Here is a 21,049-nt window from a genome sequence, read left to right as displayed (position 1 = left end):
TTATCCCCAACATTCTCCAAAAACTTCCTGGATTGTCTGTGTACTGCTGTTTTGGTCTCCCAACAGATGTCAGGGTGATTAAAGTCCCCCAGGAGAACCAGGGCCTGCAATCTGGAAGCTTCTTTCAGTTGTCCAAAGAAAGCCTCATCCACCTGATCCAGCAGTCTATAGCAGACACCAACTACAACATGACCTCTAGTCTCTCAACAGTCTTTTCTCCCTCTAAATACTGAAGCTCTGAGCAATCATACTGATCTCTTACATACAATGCAACTCCTCCTCCTTTTCTCCTCCACCTGTTTTTCCTGAACATTTTATACCCTTCCATGACAGTGCCCCAGTAATGCGAGTCATCCCACCAAGTCTCTGTTATTCCAATCAAATCATAGTTCTTTGACTAGGCCAGGGCTTCTAATTCTTCCTGTTTGTACAGAAGTGCTACAAGCCTTGGAAACAAGCCCCTTAGATAACCAGTTGATCACCCTATCTTCTCCATCCAAATCAGGGGTCCTCCTTTGTTGCTTGTTCCTCCTTGTGTTCCTTCCCGGTATCCGACTTCCTCACTTACCTCAGGGATTTGGTCACTGTCCCCCAATGAACCTAGTTTAAAGCCCTCCTCACTAGGTTCGCAACCCTTCCATGAAAATGTTTTTTCCTCTCTTCGTTAGATGGATCCCATCTCTTCCTAACAATCCTTGTTCCCATAATAGAGTCTCATGGTCGAAGAAACCAAAGCCCTCTCTCTGACACCACCTGTGCAACCATGCATTTGCTTAATTTGCTCAATTCGACAATCCCTACCCGAACCTTTTCCTTGAACCGGAAGGATGGACAAGACCACCACTTGAGCTTCAAATTCCTTGATCCTTCTTCCAGAGCAACATAATCTGCTGTGACCCGCTCAAGATCATGCTTGGCTGTATCATTAGTTCCTACATGGAGAAGCAGGAAGGGGAAGTGATCCGGAGGGTTAATCACTTTTGGAAGACTCTCGGTCACATCATGAATGGGTATGGGTTAAGGTTAGGGTAATCCCGGAAAGCAGCACACTTCGAGATTGCAGGTCTGGACCACAGAGGGATGACTCAGTCCCTCTTAGGAAGGAGTCCTCTACCACCACCACCCGTCATCTTCTTTTGGGGGTGGTAGTTGTGGAACCCCCATCCCTAGGACTATGCATCCCATGCCTTCCAGTAGATGGCATTCCTTTCTGATTTCTTCCCTGAAAGGTCCCTGACAAAGCATTCTCAACCGCAGTGCCTGTGAAGAGAGCCTGAAAGCGGTTACTTACTTCTACATGAATCGGGGATACCTGAGTTGGCCGCCGCCTTCTTCTAGAGGTTACATGCTGCCAGTTTTCTTCCTTGTCCTGTATTGCCCTGACTGGCTCTTCAGCTTGCTGTGCCTGCAGAATTAAATGCTGTCTTCTATCGAGGAAGTCTTCATCCTCTCTGATGGAACGTAGGGTCGTTACTTGTGCCTCAAGTCCTCTATTTTTTTCTTCCAAAATGGCGACCAGCTTGCACTTAGTGCAGATGAAATCCCTTCTTTCTTCTGGGAGGGAGATAAACATGGCATTTGCTGTGCAGGTAACAGCAGCAGACCTATCAATATCCATACCTGCATTCTGAGAGATTCCTCAGTTATTAAATGCCTCCTTGAAGGGCAGGAGTGCAGTAGAAAATTTTAACAGAATTGCGAGTGTATTTTACACCCTTCCCAGTCCCCTTTCCTAGTCCTTCTCCAAACTCCTGTTTGCAGTCCCTGGTTGCTGACTCACTCCTTAATAAAGCCCTGGACTGCCTGATAATCAGGGGGAGGGGCTAAGACTCAACCAATGAGCAGAAGCTTCTAGATTTCAAACCCTGATAGAAGCTCACAGCTTCCACCTGTCAGCCACAGCACATACACTCTGGGGGGGAGGGGAGGGGGAGGAGAGGAGAAGAGGAAGAAAAAAAAAAACTCAAACCCCAGACAGATAAAACACAAGCTCAGCACACAGCAATAAACCCCCAAACACAAACACACACTACAGACAGCCACTTTCCTCAAGGGTCCTGTATTAGCTCTTTTTCTACTTAGAGAACTCCCTCTCCAAACTCCTGTTGGCAGTCCCTGTTCCCAAGCTCCCTGGTCGCTGACTCACTCCTTTATAAAGCCCTGTACTTCCAACCTGTTCTTCACTTATTGAAAGGAACTTTACTGCATTTACTTCCAAACACGCCTTAAGTTTTTAAATAAGCAGAAAGAAATGTGATACCCTGCGTATCCAGCTCCCTATCTCCACATCATCCTCTCTAAAGACCCCAACACCTCCCTATCCCCAGTCCTTGTCCTTGCACTGCCTCTTACCTGCAAGACCCAACTCACTACTTGCTTATTTCCACTCTCTTCCCCGTTTCAAGACAACTTGCTGCTCTGGGTGAGAATTCAGAAAGTGGTAAAAGATGGCTAAAGGATTACATCACAGATATGAATTGGAAGCAGATCCACATTTTTGTATCTACGCAGGGCTCTAATAATACAATCACAAAATAAAGTCACTTTACCAAAGGCAGTTGTCCTAAACAAAACTAATATTTACTAAGTGTAGTAAATCAGACATGGAATCATAGATTCTTCTTAATGCATCCCAGGATGTTTGCTTTTTACGCAACAGTGTCACACTGTTGGCTCATATTTACCTTGTAGTCCACTATGACCCCTAGATCCCTTTCTGCAGAATCCCTTCCTAGACAGTCACTTCCTATTCTGTATGTGTGAAACAGATTGTTCCTTCCTAAGTGAAGTACTTTGAATTTGTCCCTATTAAACTTCTTCCTATTTACCTCAAACATGTCATTACCAGGGCTCGACAAATAATGTAATCTACTTGCCCGTGGCAGGAACCCGGAAGAGCCAGTGCAGAGCGATCTGCGCATGCGCAGAGCACAGAACCACACAAAACAATGTAGCTGGCGAGCAGGGCTCGCCGCCACTTGGCGAACCCTGGTTATTACAGTACACTAACTAGTCATTTCTGGACTAGGATGATTAACTAGGTTTAAGAAAAACACAGAGGATTGGGTTTATGATTTCAATTGATACATTTAAATTAACATCAAAGTAACCAAAAGACAATATTTATAGCCCTTCCATACTGATTTTCATTATAATCTCAAAAGCAGAAGAATATGGTCACACTTGTTGAAGTCTCGGCACTTTTAAAATTACATATCAGATATGTAGGACGGCCCTGAAAATGCAAACTGTTTTTATTGGCTGTTACACAGTAATCTCACTTTAAGAACTATACATCTAAAGATAAGAATATACATTCACTGTGTGGATACATGCTATATTCAAACCAGTCAGACACATCATAGACTCCAACAACTGGAAGGGACCTCAAAAGATCATCAATTCCAGTCCCCTGCCCTCATGGCTGGATCAAACATCACCTAGATCATCCCTGATAGATGTCTATCCAACCTGCTCTTAAATATCTCCAGTGATGGAGATTTCACAACCTCGTTTAGCTATTTATTCCAGTGTTTAACCACCCTGACAATTAGAAACTTTTTCCTAATATCCAACCTAAACCTCCCTTGAAGCAATGGGCTTAAAATGCAGTTTTTCCTATTATCGGAGGCCAAGGAGAACAATTTTTCTCCCACCTCCTTGACACATACTTTTAGATACTTGAAAACTGTTATCATGTCCCGTTTCAGTCTTCTCTTTTCTAAACTAAACAAACCCAATTCTTTCAGTCTTCCCTCATCGGTCATATTTTTGAGACCTTTAATGATCACTTTAATCATCACTTTTCTATTGTGCACCTGTGACAAGCAGGAAGGTCTGAGACACAGAGCCTGTGTTTGCAACACACAACCAAGTGTGAAAATAGTTCTGACTTCCATAATATAAACATTTCAACTTCATAAGAATTTGAAAGATTATTGAACACAACTATTTTCAGATGTAAAATTATATTATTTTGAAAAACAGCTGTAATATATACTATATATTCATAAAACATGTATCATACAAGTCCTTTCATATACAATGAGGGGGGAGGGAGCACAGAAACTGTAAGGAGGTGCATGTGTTAATTTGATAGTTCTATTTTTCTTGTTTATATTTATATTTTGAGTGAAAATTATCTTATTATTGAAATACATGATTAAGATTGTTTTCACTGTAAGGGACCAACAACAACTGGTTGCAAATCAGAGGTGGTCATTTAATGAACATGGAACAAAAGCACACTCAATATAGCCCCAATCCTCTAACATTTATGAATGCATTTACCACTATTAGAGTAGTCCCATAAAACTGACAGGATTATTTAAACTTAAGTATGAACATAAGTGCTTGCAGAATCAAGGCATATAGAGGCAGTCCCCGGGTTACGTACAAGATAGGGACTGTAGGTTTGTTCTTAAGTTGAATTTGTATGTAAGTCGAAACTGGTACATATTGTAGGTGAAACTCTAGCCAAACATTTCTCCAGAGCTCAGTTTTATTCTCCCATACCTCACTTCCCTCAGCCCTTTATTCTCAAGCTGAGGTGTCTGCTGAGAAAAGCCGCTCCGCGTCTCCATGGTCTGCTGGGGGAGGCACTAGCTTCGCGTCTCCCTGGTCTGCTGGGGGGAAGCAGCTAGTGCGGGGTTGCTTCACCCCGTTTGTAAGTAGGGATCCGATGTAAGTCGGATCCATGTAACCTGGGGACTGCCTGTATCTTGGAATTCCTTGGGTGGGTCTAAGTGAGGGGATTCCGACTAAGGGTAATATCTTGTTTCACTGAGTATCAAAATAAATGGGGCCACCTCCCAAGACCAGAACTACGGTGGATGAGTTTGCAGTAATTTTACAGTTTGCAAGCTCCCTCAAACAAAATTCAACAATGCAAAAGACAGTAAATTGGAGGGCATTGGTTATTGTGTAGAAATGCCTTCTGAAGTATCAGCTTTGGTGGCATTTTAATTTACTTAAACCTAAAACTACAAAACAAGCCCAACAAAGTATTTAAGTACATTATTATGCATGTACATTAGTATAAAAGCCTCTTTTTATGCTATAATGGGGTAAATAATGTACATCAAATCATGCAGCTAAGGGACTCTTCTGTTGTACCTATTTGATACATTTTAGACTTGATCCAATAAAGACTACATGATTGTAACAGTAGTAACAAAACCATAACATTTTTTAACTTTCACTCAGCAGTATCAAACAAATTAAAATTTGTAGTCACTTTGGCTTGTCAATAATTGGGAGTGCCAGACAAATGTGTGCATATGCCTAGAATTATTGTTTGTTGCTGTCCTCAGGGAATGGGTGTTCTCTGTGTTACCCCATTTCATTTCTTGTTGGCAATGTACTTCAGGAAAATCCAGCTCCAGAGCCAAGATATTAAAATAGATATTTTTTTCCTTAAAGGCCTACTGCAGCCAGACCACCTGCCGAGTCTGCAGTTCTGGCAGAAGTACCTTTTTTCCAATCCATGACATGATGGTACTGATTAAACAGTTCATCCTAAAGGCAGTAAAAGGCCTTTATAAAAACAAAGGCAGGTATAGAGCTCAATTAGAATACAGGCAGTCCACGGGTTACGTGGATCCGACTTATGTCAGATCCCTACTTAAGAACGGGGTGAGGAAACCCCGAACTAGCTGCACCCCACCCCCCTAGCAGACCACCGGGACGCGCCACGGTGGTCCCGCCGCCCGCGTCCTCCTCAGCAAGAAAAGCTGCTCCGCGTCTCCCTGGTCAGCAGACCAGGGAGACGCAGAGCAAAGCCACGGAGGACGCGGGCAGCGGGACCGCGGCGCGTCTCGGCGGTCCCACCGCCCGTGTCCTCCGCAGCGAGAAAAACCTGGTCTGCTGGGGGGGGGGGGGTGCAGTTAGTGCGCCCCTCCCCCCCACCCCCCAGCAGACCAGGCTTTTCTCACCGCTGGTCAGTTTCAGCAGCAGCTCAATCTGGATGCCTAGGGTAGAGCAGCTGGGGTGCTGCCGGGTTGGTCCAGTAGCGCCGAGGACCGGCGCTGCGGGACCAACTCAGCAGCACCCCAGCTGCTCTGCCCCAGGCGTCCCCAAGAGCAGCTGGGGTGCTGCTGGGTTGGTCCCGCCGCGCCAAGGGTCGGCGCTACCAGACCAACCCAGCAGCACTCCAGCTGCTCTGCCCCAGGAGTGTCCGCTTCAGCCGCTGCTGGTCAGTTTCAGCAGCGGCTGAATCTGGATGCCTGGGACAGAGCAGCTGGGGCCCTGCCGGGTTGGTCCCGCAGCGCCGCACCTCGGCGCTGCAGGGACCAACCTGGCAGCACCCCAGCTGCTCTACCCCAGGTGTCCCAAAGTCAGCTGCTGCTGAAACTGATCAGCAGCTGATTCCAGGAAGCCTGGGGTAAAGCAGCTCTGCCTTGGGCTTCCTGTAGTCAGCCGCTGGTCAGTTTCAGCAGCGGCTGAATCAGGGACACCTGGGGTACAATATGTACCAGTTCCGACTTACATACAAATTCAACTTAAGAACAAACCTACATTCCCTATCTTGTACGTAACCCGGGGACTGCCTGTACTCTGAAGTTTGGTAGACCAGATTACAATATCTGGGACAAAGGTTTGACACCTGTTTTACAATAAAAAGTATTCACAAGATTTGGACAAAGGAAAGAAAGATACAAGGTTTATAAACGCCAATCTTTGTATGTATTTATTTATTGCAGCTAACAGATTAAATTCTACAAGTAGTATCAGCAGGATTCTTTATACTGTATTAAATCAAGGTGTAGGAGGGAAAGTACTGTATGTCCAAATAATACTATTTCCAAGCTGTAGCCTCAATTCACAAAAGCATGCTCAAGTAGTTTCTTGAACGGGCATTGATTTAAGAATATGTTAACCTGAGAGTATAAATCTGTTTTTTGTTAAGTATTCTAACTAATCACTTTGAAAAATCACTTAAAAAAATCGAATTTTTAAAAAATATGACTTTAGAAAAAAGGTGAGTATCAGATTCTTCAAGCGGAGTATTTTAAGATAAGTACACATTTGGATTCAATCTGAAAATCCCCTTTTCATTCTTTCAAATTTGATAGAAGTATGTAATTAATTATTTCTGCCAGTACCATGCTCAATGAATGTATTTAAATACTCTTCCAAGAAAAAAAGCCATGCCAACATACATCGGTATCATTTAAAAAGGCATTTCACATAAGTAACAGAATTAAGATTCAATCTATCTTAAACAATTTGATGGCCAATTTTGAAATGAATGTCTAGAATACATGCAGCAAAACCAACCAGCAAAAACAAAACACACAAAAATCTTGCATCAAGGTACATATGTTGTTAAGAAATTAACATGCAACACATTACATTTTGCAAGCTGACAGACATCTGACAAAGAGTTGCAATAAAGCATATATACAGACCATAGTTGTGTTTTAGAAGTTATAAAAATAACCCAGTTCAATCAGTATTGAATAATGCAAATAAAAGTGGCATGTGTTCTAATTATGGATATATTTGGTCCATTTAAAAAACACACCCTTCATATAATGAAATAATAAAAGAAAATATTGCTTAAGGCAAATGAAGGTTTTTCATCAGAAACATTAGTATGTGTGCATCTACTTTCAGGATTGATAGTATATATATTGAAATCAATTTAAGACTTTACTCTTACATTTATACTCTTTGCCCAACAAGAATTTAGCTATTTTATAGTAAAATACTTCACAAGCATCGGAATTCAATATTAAAACGGAAGCATAAATTAATCTATTTGCAAATCTCTTGAAATATTACATGCTGCATAAATCCATATTTTATTAGGAATAAGGCAGCAAACCAGACAAAAAGCTATATTCATTTTCAAAGTCAAGGAAAAAAATTGGCCCCTGACCTAGTTCCATGCAAATGAATAGTTTTGAAGGTTTTATTTCTTGTTACTGAAAAAGAAATAGAAAGCGCATCTTGAGTGAATGATCTTGGAGACACAGATTTAGATAGTCCGACTGCTGGAAACTTGTCACTATATTCAATCATGAAAAAGTTCTCAGCCAGCTTTAAATTAATGGAAAAGATTCACTCATTGTTTTGTAATTTTTAAAACTTACTTTCAAAATCCAGGAAAAAATGTGGATAGTTTTCAATTTCCCTGGTAAGGACCTTAAGAAGATTACCCATCCCAGCAAACCTAGTGAATGCAACAAAATTATAAAAAGTTACATATACAGAATTAGAAAGTTACAACTAAGGGCTTGACACAGTCTGCAGCATCTATTAAGTTTCATGGTAAGTTCTGAACTTTTCAGAAAGTGTTTATTATTAATTGTGTGGTATTTATTTACATATCAACTCAGAGAGGCCTTGTCTTACATTCAGGAATATCTCTGATTGATGACCAGCTGTCTCCCAATCAGGGAAGATGCATTTGTTTTGACCCTTAAACTTATGCAAAGATGCATTGGCATTACTTCTCTTAGCAAAACTGACAGACTCTGAATTGCTGAATCAGGAATATTCCAAAAGAAAAAGCAAGGCCTCAGTCTTTGATTTGTATTTAAAAAAAGAAACGCAAGAAGTCATCTGAAAAAGAGCCACCCTTCATTAATGTAAGAAATAAAGAAAAGCAACTTTTTTATTCTATGTTTCTAAAGATAAAGAGATTTAAATATCATCATCATCATCAAAATATCGGCTACAAAACTGTTGACAAATCCTGTACCCCTTCATCATAATACATTTTTAAATGAAAAACTTTAAACCTCAGATGCATCTTTTTAGTGATTTCAAAAATACCTAGACTCCATCTTAATGGAAAAAAAAAAAAAACCACCCACTCATTATCAGAGAAGTTGAAAGAAATTCCTGTAAAAGCTAGTGTTTCATTGACAGATACAAAAGAGGAGTTCTATATGGCCATTTCTTTGCTGGAAAGTTTTACCAACTATACCAGTAGAATCATTCTACAATAGAGACTCTTATTCTGGCAGAGTATAAAAAGACTTTTTTTTTCAGTTTAACTTATCTCCACTTCTCAAGGGAGAGAGAAGCTAAACTGAAAAAGGCACACTTATAACAGGAGAGAGAAAGCGTTACACTGTTACACTAAAAAAATTTATGTTTAGACAATGCCCACAGCGATCCAGGACCACAATATTTCCCCTTTACCTTCATTCTATACAAGTACCTCTTTCAGAAGTACTATATTAAAAATAAGTAGGGCACTACGTTAATGACAATCTAAGCATTGCAAGTATGTTTGTCAAACCCTATCACCTATAGAACTTTAGACTGGTACTGGATAGTCATCTATTTTTCAGTTTCATCTCTCTCCTCCTGTCTCTTTTAATGTAAAGGCGTATTAAACCAAACATGACTCTCTGACTTATTAAGAGCAGCTACAGAGTTTCTTCTATAAATATTGTGAGTGAGGGTGACATGACACCTTCCTGTAGCACATTTAAAGGATGTTTTTTTCATAAGAACGAACAGGAATAGCCTCGTAGTGGAATGTTTCCATGATTTTAAAGCAGTCCTGTTTATTTCATAAAGTGTTATAACTTAACAGTCAAAGACTGATGATCTAACTTGCTTTAGGGAAGTCATATTAGGCTTAATACAGTTCTATATTTTTCAGAGAATTAAATTATCTGTAAGTGTCCTTTTCAAAATACTCTAAAGCGCAGACTGTCAAGCCCTTTATAATTAGCAACATATATTCAAAATATCAAAAATTAGTTTTTCAGAAAGTTATTACAATGCATACACAGAAACACCAATTTTTAAAAAACTTTAAGTGAGGTCTATCATATCTACTGAGTTTAACTTTTCAATTACATAAGTGAACAAAATGAAAATAAAACTATTAGTTCATACAGTAATAATCATGTAGTTAGTCAGCAATGTAATATTTCATCCCCACAACAGTAACGAATTGCTATCAACATCATGCAGAAAACAGAGTATGTAGATCACATTTTTTCATAAACATGGAAAACAACAATGCACTGTTACTGAACATTTGCTGTAAGAAAGTAGATAATATTACTCAGTCCCATTTCAAATTCCTCTCATTTTAAACTGTCTTACCTCACCCTTCTGACAGCATCTGATGAAGCGATTTCTTCTAGTTCCAAAGTCAACACTACATCCAAATATTGGCTTGGTTGATAGCATGCTAGAAACAGTAAGAAAGCATTTCCCTTTGCCAAAAAACAAATGGGCTAGTCTGAGACAAACTCCTATCTCATATTAGGTATTTTAGGAATAGTCCTGGAGTGTTGCACACCAGGGCTAAAGGAAAAATATCAAAATGCATTTCATTTAAGTACATTTTCCTGGATATAAGTTACATATACCTGAATTTCCACTTTACATTTATTTTCATTCCCTCATTTGGAATAGTCGGGTAATTTAATTATTTTCACCTCAAGTTTCATTTGTCCCATCACAAAAAAAAGTAGGTTAGCAAAGTATTTGTTTCACAGTGATAATTGTTGATGGTCATGTTGCCACCTCTGCCATTCAATATCCTCTACCTCTGCTGTCTAAAGCTACCTAAATAAAAACACAAAAACAACTTCTATATCTAAAAATTTGATGAAGTGGATTACTAAATGTGGCTTCTTGTTTTGTAGTACTAATATCAAAGGGCAATAAACACAAAACGGTTGTGAGATTTTTTTCACTCGTCTCAAAGTACTGTACTTAGAGGTTAAAATCCAATGTTCAAAACATTCTTAAAGGTTTCTGCTCATGGATTATTTAAAAAAAAAATTAAACATCCCATTTCCCAATCTTCACATTGCACCCATTCTTTCCTTCTACATAGTTCTCCATTTCCTCCACTATGAGAATAGTAAACCAAATGGAGTTAGTAATAGGGATGTCAACTTGTAGACAACTACACAATTAACCAATAAGCCTAGTCTTATCCATTAATCCCGTTGACTACATGCATTCTTCCCCTTCCTTTGCATCAGAGGCAGCAAGTGGGGGAGGGAGTTGAGAGCCAGTGCCCATGGGGAACCAGCTTTTAAGCCATCTCCCCCCTCCCACCCCTGCACGCTGCTACCTCAGATAGATAAACAGTAGCATGGAAGGTGAGGGGAGACAGGTAGGAGCCAATACACACAAGGAGCCGACTTTAAAGCTGGTTCTTTGCGTGTGCTGGTTCCGCAGACCCACCTGCCCCCTCTTGCTACCTCCTACAAAAGGCAGCGGAGGGGGTGTAGGCAGGAGCTAGCTTACTCCAGCACCAGCTCTGCAGTATTGCATACCCCTCTCCCAACTGATAGAGGAAGCAGCACGGGGGTGAAGGGTGCCAGGGGAGGCTGCCACAAGCAGCCTCTGTTCATGGCAGGCCCACATGGGGGAAGGGAGGGGAGTGTCGGGGGTCTGAGCTCCCTGAAGACAGAGGCTGCTCCAGTATCCCATGGAAACTTGCTATTATCTATTCTGATAACCAAACCTCAAATACATAGCTGCTCCTCTTCAGAGAGGCTATAAATCTTCAGGGATAAGAAACATTATGTATCTGTTGGAAATACCTGCAAAGCCTGCCTAGTCAATGAGTTTTTGAAATTCAATTTGCATTTTACGCAGTCTTCTTAATATATGTTCAATGTGCTCAGTCTCACATTGTTCCTGGTCTTACGTTACCCATCATACTAAGAGATGAAATTACACTAGGAACAACTAACTATAAGGAAGGTTCTGCACAGTTTTCAGGGATATGAAAAGAAAGATTTTCAATAAGGAAGTGGGTGGGGAGAAAAGAGTGTGTCAGGATCCATCTTGGATCCCCTCTTCGGATACCTGCCTTTTGTTTATGAATTAATGTCATTCAAAAATATGTATGTGCATATAATATTGAATGACAGGATGGTAAAAATGCCTGCAACTGTCTGAGCTGCATTAAACTATAGTTTTCAATGTTATTTCCAACAAAGAAAACATTTTACAATATTAAGGCCTATTCAGGAACTTTCTGCAGTGAGGGGAAACTATGGCAGTATGAATGTTGTTAGCAAAGGGTCAACTGCTGTGTTAACAGTTAATAAATACAATACATTAATCTCATATTTCGCATGTTGTAGCTCACTCCTCAAACAAATGTGTGTAGAGAGCTGAATGCTCTACCACATTTTAGGGTATAAAATTCAGAATTTCCACAAAACTGCCACTGGAAAACATCAAATGCAATATTTTAAGTTTTGTCATAAGGGAAGATGTAGAAGTGCGAACCAGTTGTAAACTTTAATGTAATAAAGAATCTTTTGTGGTAGTGGTGAACTCTACAAAATAGCAGCTAATTACTTCAACTCAGGGGTATGAATATAATTCATCTCCTTAATCACTTATGTGAAAAGCTTATAGACTAGCAAATCATGTATAATCATTAGTTTTAGTAGAGCACAATGTTCCATTTCACTAACCTGGAAAGTAATTGCTCTCTAATTCTGTGGACTCATTTTAAAAGGTGAGCTCCAGCACCACATACACAGGACTAAAATGCATGTACTGTAATACTCCTAAATGGGGTGCCAAATTCTGTTTAGTGTCCAAACCACTTAAAATTCTAGAAATAACTTAACTTTTGGTGGCATGCTTTAAATCAGTCAAGTGCTGACATCAGACTCTCAGCTATATATTTATGCTTTCTTCTGCTTTCCAAACTATTCAAGTTTAGTTAGGAATTTATATAAGCATGTAGGGAAAAGATCTTTTCTATTCATTTACATAATTTTTTAGGACAGCATCAAAATTTTTAGGACAGCATCATAGCATCAAAACCCCATTTATTCCTGAGGTGTTCCAAATCTGAAGTGCTACACACACACAAATAAAATACACCCTTGCATAAGTGCATTTATTTGGGAATTAAGTGGTTTATTTGGGAATTATCCCATAGATCATGCAGAGGCTGAAAATGAAAGTATGCCATTGTTCATCACACATGGCAAATAAATATGAAAGAAACTAGGATCAGAAGCTCTTGCACAGCATTTTAATAGTGTAGCCATTCCTTTCTCTGCTTATCTCATCTGCTATTTAAGCTCTTGATGGTGCTTTTGCGGATAAACTAAATGATGTCTTTGCTTCAGTCTTCAGGGCTGAGGAAGTTAGGGAGATTCCCAAATCTGCTCCGTCCTTTATGGGTGATGAATCTGAGGAACTGTCCCGGATTGAAGTGTCATTAGCGGAGGTTTTGGAACAAATAGAAAAACTTAACCTTAACAAATCTCCGGGACCCGATGACATTCATCCAAAGGTTCTAAAAAAACTCAAATGGGAAATTGCTGAACTATTATCTGTGGTTTGTAACCTATCCTTTAAATCGGCTTTTGTACCTAATGACTGGAAGGTAGCCAGCGTGATACCAATATTTAAAAAGGGCTCTACTGGCAATCCTGGCAATTACAGACCGGTAAGTCTAACTTCACTACTGGGCAAATTAGTCGAAACAATAGTAAAGAATAAAATTGTAAGGCATGTAGAAGAACATAATTTGTTGGACAAAAGTCAACATGGTTTCTGTAAAGGGAAATCCTGTCTTACTAATCTATTAGAGTTCTCTGAAGGGGTTAAACATGCGGACAAGGGGGATCCAGTAGATATAGTATACTTAGATTTTCAGAAAGCCTTTGACAAGGTCCCTCACCAAAGGCTCTTGTGTAAATTACATGGCCATGGGATAAGAGGGAAGGTCCTTTCTTGGATTGAGAACTGGTTAAAAGACAGGAAACAAAGGGTAGGAATAAATGGTAAATTTTCAGAATGGAGAGAGGTAACTAGTAGTGTCCCCCAAGGGTCAGTCCTGGGACCGATCCTTTTCAACTTATTCATAAATGATCTGGAGAAAGGGGTAAGCAGTGAAGTGGTAAAGTTTGCGGATGATACCAAACTGTTTAGGATAGTCAAGACAGAAGCAGACTGTGAGGGACTCCAAAAAGATCTCACCAAACTGAGTGATTGGGCAACAAAATGGCAAATTAAATTTAATGTGGATAAGTGTAAAGTAATGCACATCGGGAAAAAAAAACCAACTATACGTACAGTATGATGGGGGCTAATTTGGCTACGACAAATCAGGAAAGAGATCTTGGAGTTATCGTGGATAGTTCTCTGAAAACTTCCACACAGTGAGCAGCGGCGGTGAAAAAGGCAAATAGGATGCTAGGAATTATTAAGAAAGGGATAGAAAATAAGACCCAGAATATCTTACTGCCCCTGTATAAAACTATGGTTCACCCACATCTTGAATACTGTGTACAGATGTGGTCTCCTCACCGCAAAAAAGATATTTTGGCTTTGGAAAGGGTTCAGAAAAGGGTAACTAAAATGATTAGGGGTTTGGAATGGGTTCCATATGAAGAGAAGTTAAAGCGACTGGGACATTTCAGTTTAGAAAAGAGGAGACTGAGGAGGGATATGATAGAAGTATATAAAATCATGAGTGGTGTGGAGAGGGCGGATAAAGAAAAGTTATTTATTAGTTCCCATAATAGAAGAACTAGAGGACACCAAATGAAATTAATGGGTAGCCGGTTTAAAACTAATAAAAGAAAGGAAGTTCTTCACACAGCGTGTAGTCAACCTATGGAACTCCTTGCCAAAGGAGGCTGTGAAGGCTAGGACTAAAACAGAGTGTAAAGAGAAGCTAGATAATTTCATGGAGGTTAGGTCCATAAAAGGCTATTAGCCAGGGGATATAAATGATGTCCCTGGCCTCTGTTTGTCAGAGGCTGGAGAAGGATGGCAGGAGACAAATCGCTTGATCATTGTCTTGGGGTACGTCTAGACTACATGCCTCTGTCGTCAGAGGCATGTAGATGAGGCTTCCAGGCATAGGAAAATGAAGCGGCGATTTAAATAATCCCAGGAGGCATACCTAGGTGGTCAACAAATGCCTTTGATGTCGACACCTGCGCGTCCAGACTACCGCGCTGAGCCGACAAACAGCTGATCAGCTCAGCGCAGCAGCCATGTAAATTTAAATGAAGCGGCGATTATTTAAATTGCCGCTTCATTTTCCTATGCCTGGTAGCCTCATCTACATGCCTCTGGCGACAGAGGCATGTAGTCTAGACGTACCCTTCAGTCCACCCTCTCTGGGGCACCCGGTGCTGGCCACTGTCGGCAGATAGACTACTGGGCTAGATGGACCTTTGGTCTGACCCAGTACAGCCGTTCTTATGTTCTTTCTGGAGTATACTGAGAAAATTCAATACAAATACTTTAAAAACCTTTTCACATCTCTCAAAGCTCTAAGGAATCTTACCCTAGTTCTACATAAATGAATATTTTATCACCATTGTTCTGTATGTGTCAAAACATCAAATCTAATTTCTAACATGCCATAACAGTCTTGAGGTAAATGGTGATGTGTACTTCAAATGTAAGGATTAAGAGCATAATGCCTGTATTATTCCCAGTCTAATACATGTGCATTACCATATCCATAAATCCTACAAATGGAAAAAAATAAAGTAAAGTATGGAGCACAGATCTGAACTAATCTTTGCAAGTATCCCACTGACAAAAGAAAACAAGCATGTTATAATGCTAAGCAAGCAATTAGTTCTGTCAAGAAATTCTGTGAAAAATGGTCATTGAGATTCTGTATGCAGAAATAGTAGGCGTTTATAAAGACTACCCTCTCTTGATTTAAGTGTTTTAGTATGCCTGGGATGACAATATTTAACAGTTCTGTTACATAAAATAACAATGATCATTGACTCCTATGAAACATTACACCTGCACTTTCATATCCTATTGACATTCCCCAGTGAATATAATGCATTATTCGACAACATTGCAAACAGGTTAGTGGAAAACTTAGGTCATATATATATATATTTTGACTGCTACTATGAAAATTTTAATTCACCTGGATCTTCAAATTAGCTAGTCCAAGGCCTGGCACCATTTCCGAGTGACAGCACAGGAAAAACAAAAGCAACAGAACACATTCCTATTATTTATTATTTGTATTAAATTAACGTTTGCATACCCCAAAAGTGATTGGTGCACCACTGTCCCATACCAACCAATTAGGCTGTCGCAGAAGATTTTGCAGCCTAATTTAAAAATCAATGCACAGCACTAAGAATAATTAGCACTAGAAAGGAATGGGAAGGATGGCAAGACTCGGAAGAATAAGAACATGAATTACCTTAGGCCAGATAAGACTTTTTTTAAAAAGAAGATATGAATAACAAATATAAAGAGACCAGGTAAACGGCTGGCATTGACATTATTGCTTAACAATTTATAAAGAGTGCCTGAAAGTTTTTGTTCGACACTCTGCTTTTTACTTCAGAAATATGAGAAAAAGCTATCTAGATTTTTAAAGGAGGAACAGAAATTCTTCTATTCAACTCTGTACTGATTAGGCCTCAATTGGAGTGTAAATTAGACCTCCCAGGTCCCACACCTTTGGAATCTGACCAGTCCTAGACAAGGGAGTTTTCTGGACCAGGGAAGATATGGGAGAGAGAGTAACCAGCCTCTCCGCTTGGCTCCTCTCCCCAGTTACCTGGAACTGCTGCCCTCACCCCCTGGCTGCAGCAGCCCTGTGGGCTCTGTGGTACCATAAGTTCTGGTGGCCCCAGAACCCTCGCAAGCTCTGGTGGCCATGCCAGCCCCAGGAGCTCTGAGAGCCCTCCAGATGCTAGCGGCCCTGCCATCCCTGCTGGCATTTGCAGCTCCATGAGATGCAGCGGTCCTGCCAGCACTCGTGGCCCTGACAGCTGCAGGCTCTGCCACTCCCCTGCCTTGTGAACTGCAGTGATCCAACTGGGTTCTTGGCCCCACTCGCTGCAGTCCCTGTGGCTTCCCCATTCCATGGGCTCTGCAACTTCACCACGCTCTAGCTGTCCCACCAGTTTCCCAACCCAGCCAAGCTGCAGGTCCCATGAGCTTTGCTGTCTCGCTGTCTGACTCTGCTCCCCGTTGCCAGCAACCTTTGTGCTGGGGCTGTCTAGTCCAGCAACCACCATGGTCAGGCCGGACCACGGATGATGCTGGAAAAGAGAACCCTTGACCTCAAAGATTCAACCTATAGCACATCTAAGTTTGGGTACCACATTTTAGGAAAGATGTAGACAAGGTGGAGAAAGTCCAGAGAAAAGTAATAAAAATTATGAAAGGTCAAGAAAAGGAAGACTGAAAAAATTATGCAGGACTATGTAGCACTTTAAAGACTAACAAGATGGTTTATTAGATGATGAGCTTTCGTGGGCCAGACCCCACGAAAGCTCATCAAAAAAAAGAAGTGGGTCTGGCCCACGAAAGCTCATCATCTAATAAACCATCTTGTTAGTCTTTAAAGTGCTACATAGTCCTTTATTTTGTTTCAGCTACACCAGACTAACACGGCTACATTTCTACCACTATTCTGAAAAAATTATGTTTGCTTAGACTGAAGAAGAGATGATATAACAGTTCACAAGTATCAGAGGGGTAGCTGTGTTAGTCTGAATCTGCAAAAGCGAAGAGGAGTCCTGTGGCACTGTATAGACTAACAGGTTTATTGGAGCATAAGCTTTCATGGGCAAAGACCCACTTCGTCAGACGCAACAAGAATTTACAAATACATAATCTGGGGAGGTTGTGGACTCTCCATTATTGGAGATTTAAGAGCAAGTTAAATATAACCCTGCCATGAGTGCAGGGGACTAGACTAGATGAACTCTAATGGTAAATTGCAGTCCTACAATTCTATGAATACCTATTGGATATCTTAATATGTACATATTGTTTACTATCACAATTTGTGGATCAAGTTATTGAATCTTATAAACTTTCTTCCTCCAAAACATTAGCTAACCATTCAAGTTAAATAGGTAAGAAGAACAGCACCCTCCACTCTGCCTCCAAGATACAAAGTTTTAAACAGTTTAACTCTTCCCCTCCCCCCACCTCAACTTCAAAACAATCCAGCAGCTGAACAAATACAAAGCACAATGTTGTCAAAGCACACAATCAGAATTAACAACTCAAAGCAGGCATGGAAAATCTCACTTAACTGGTTAACCAGTTAAATGTATTGTTTAAATGGTTAAGTGGGGATAGACGCCAGAGCAGCCCCTGCCTGCAGAGCACCCTGGTCTGCCATGGACAGAGGCTGCTCCACATAGAGCAGCCAGTGTCCACAGCAGGTCCCACAGGACTGCAGTAGTCCCCTGCCTGTGGTGGGTGGGAAGCTGCTCCAGTCCCCATTGGTTAACCAGAACTAGTAAGCATCACCTGTTAAGGGTGAACTTACCAGTTAACCCAGGGGTGGAGAACATAAGGCCCACGGGTCGGATGCAGCCTACAGCCCACATGGATCCAGCCCCGTGGCTAAAGGTTTCTTCTCAGCATTAGAGAGCCTGTGCTGGTGCTCCAGCCCCACCATTGTCCCCCTGTGGTGCAGGCGAGGAGTGTGGGGAGTGTCTTCTCAGTCAGGGGTCATGTCAGCCAAGGTTGGGTTTTTTTTAAATGCTTCTCACACTTTTTTTGCCTCAGACTGATTTTTCTGTGGGTCAGTGGCCCCCGATGCAAAAAAAGGTTCCCCACCTCTGGGTTAACCTTTCACATTCCTAAGTGAAACTTGTCAAAATGGTAACGGAAACAAAATATGTTGTGAGATAACAGCAGTGTCTGATTGTGATTTGTCTTTGTTAACTTGGTGTAATTTCAAAAGCTATTCTATTAAGGCAATACAATTGATAAAGAATAGAATTTATGTTCAAGTTCAACTGTGTTAAATGGTATTATATTAACTCTATTCACTACTATTTGGTCAAATTGGTAGTAAATAATCATATAAACCCATTTATAATTTTCAGTTTACTCCTTTCATATTAAAAATGCCCATGACCAGAAATCGCCATTATATAAAGAAAACAGAGTATTGTTCAGTGACGTGAGAAAAGTTAAACACATGCACAAAAGTGGACATTGTGCAGTTGTTTTCACAACCCTGCAATGCTACTCAGTGGATTTCCTGTGAAGGAGACATTTCAAACTCAAAAGGCCAATCTATAGACATTTGTTCATTCAATATGGCTTCATATGAGAAAGGATAAAACAAACTTAGGAAGGGATAGTTAGTGAATACATACCACCCTCTACTGTTTGCAAGGACAACTACAAGGAAGAGACAAGTTTCAAGTATTTTGCATTATCTCAGTATCACAACTGGGACACAGGAATGACATACAAAAAAGCTTGAAAGGTGAAACTCCAAAGAGAATAAAAATGGTATGGATGTCCTTTTTTTAAACTAAACAACTTCCACAGAACTCTTGATCAGTTTAAAGGTGAAAAAAGTCTTTAATCAGTAACTCATCATAGGTTTTGAAAATCAAGTTGATTTTTTGCTGTTGATGAATCAAAAATTCTGCAGTTGAAACCTAGTACAGTAAACTTCCGATAATACGGCACCTTTAGGACCCAGGAGGTGCTGGATTATCAGATATGCCGGACTATCAGAAGGGGAGGGCTATGAGGGGTCTGGAGTGGGGTGGGAGGGGATGCCACCCCAGACCCCTCATAGCCCCCCCTTACGATAGTCAGGCTCTGCCCCAGGAGTCACTGATTCAGCCGCTGCTGGTCAGTTTCAGCAGCAGCTGAATCGGGGATGCCTGCAATAGAGCAGCTGGGGTGCTGCCGGGTTGGTCCCGTAGCGCTGCTCCTCGGGGCAGCACTACGAGACCAACCCCGCAGCACCCCAGCTGCTCTGCCCCAGGGGTCCCCAAGTCAGCCGCTGCTGAAACAGATCAGCAGCTGATTCCAGGAAGCCCGGGGCAGAGCAGCTCTGCCCCAGCCTTCCTGGAATCAGCCGCTGATCTGATTCAGCAGCGGCTGAAACGGAGACCCCTGGGGCAGAGCAGCTGGGGTCCTACCGGGATGGTCCGGCAGCGCCATCCTTTGGCGCTGCAGGACCAACCGGGCAGTACCCCAGCTGCTCTGCCCCAGGCATCCCCAAGAACTGCTGGGGTGCTGCTGGGTTGGTCCCGCAGCCCCGAGGAGCAGTGCTACGGGACCAACCCGGCAGCACCCCAGCTGCTCTGCTCCCGGCTTCCCCGATTCAGCTGCTCGTCAGTTTCAGCAGCAGCTGAATGGGGGAAGCCTGTCCGGATGCCCCAGCACTTCCGGGTTCCTGATGGTGCCGGACCATCAGGAGTCCCGGAGCATTGGATGCCGGACTAATGGAGTTTTACTGTACATGTTCCAGAGACCAATGAAATAATTCCCCCCTTCCAAAAAAACACACCCCAAACCCTAAGCACAACAGAACATCAAGGCTCATGAGAAGCAGTGGAAATGTATTCCAGAAAAAGGGGTCCAGACAACCCTAAAAATACCACCAGCACATACAATTATATTCAAGACAGTACAGAAAAGGAGTGTAACTTCTCTATTTTTTTCTTTCTACGAGGAAGTATGTTTCACAGTGCAAAGAATATATTCCCTGGAAGCCGCTCAAGCGTCTTCTTTTTGTTTTACAACATTTAGTTAGTTTAAAAAAAGGGGGGGGGGGGGATGCCTAAAACTAGGCAAGGAGAATTTTCAGGTGTTCAAAGGAGAAATATCAGACCACTTATTTCAGCACCTAACAAAGGATTTAAGAGTCTAACAATGTATCCAGATTTTTTTTTAAATTAGCTTTAATAATCAGAAGCCAGGCTCTTATAGTACTAATATCAGGGTGTGTACATCAATTAGCTTTCATGCACAAGGTCAAAAGAAGAATGCCTCTCTCTTATCCCAAAGTATCTGTGCAAACATGGGAAGCAGAACAGAGTCAGTATTCTTTCCCATTATGTTTTGTTCCTCCAATAAGCCTACCCTGCCATCACATAGGTTGGTTTTGCATTTTTTTTGTGTATGGCAGTGGTTCTCAAACTTTTTGGGCTCCAGAGCTCTTTACATGCATAAAAATTTATGCAGAGCCCCAGCAGTGTGTGTTAATTGCGTCAGTTGGAGGCGATTCTCAATTATGCTTTTGAAGGCTTTCTAGTTTGTCAACCACGTGGAGCCCTGGGGCTCCATGGAACATAGTTTGAGAAAC

General features: G+C 41.4%; 1 protein-coding gene across 12 annotated transcripts in view; it reads right to left on the bottom strand.

Moving 5' to 3' along the window:
- CYRIA (CYFIP related Rac1 interactor A) overlaps nt 1–21,049 on the bottom strand; it is a 78,851-nt gene that overhangs the window by 30,143 nt on the left and 27,659 nt on the right. For 8 of the 12 annotated variants that reach the window (XM_075923457.2, XM_075923465.2, XM_075923462.2 and 5 more), the window contains one exon: nt 8,097–8,176. The exons of the other annotated variants lie outside the window; for them this stretch is intronic. In XM_075923457.2, coding sequence (XP_075779572.1) covers nt 8,097–8,166 — 70 coding nt within the window. In that variant the 5' untranslated portion in view covers nt 8,167–8,176. The remainder of the gene's footprint in view (nt 1–8,096; nt 8,177–21,049) is intronic. 12 annotated transcript variants of the gene reach the window in all.

This window comes from Pelodiscus sinensis, chromosome 3 (genome assembly GCF_052426305.1).
Source record: "Pelodiscus sinensis isolate ZL-2025 chromosome 3, ASM5242630v1, whole genome shotgun sequence".
NCBI classification, from domain to species: domain Eukaryota; kingdom Metazoa; phylum Chordata; order Testudines; family Trionychidae; genus Pelodiscus; species Pelodiscus sinensis.
The sequence above is the reverse complement of the archived record's forward strand: the minus strand, read 5'-3'. Positions and strand labels throughout refer to the sequence as shown.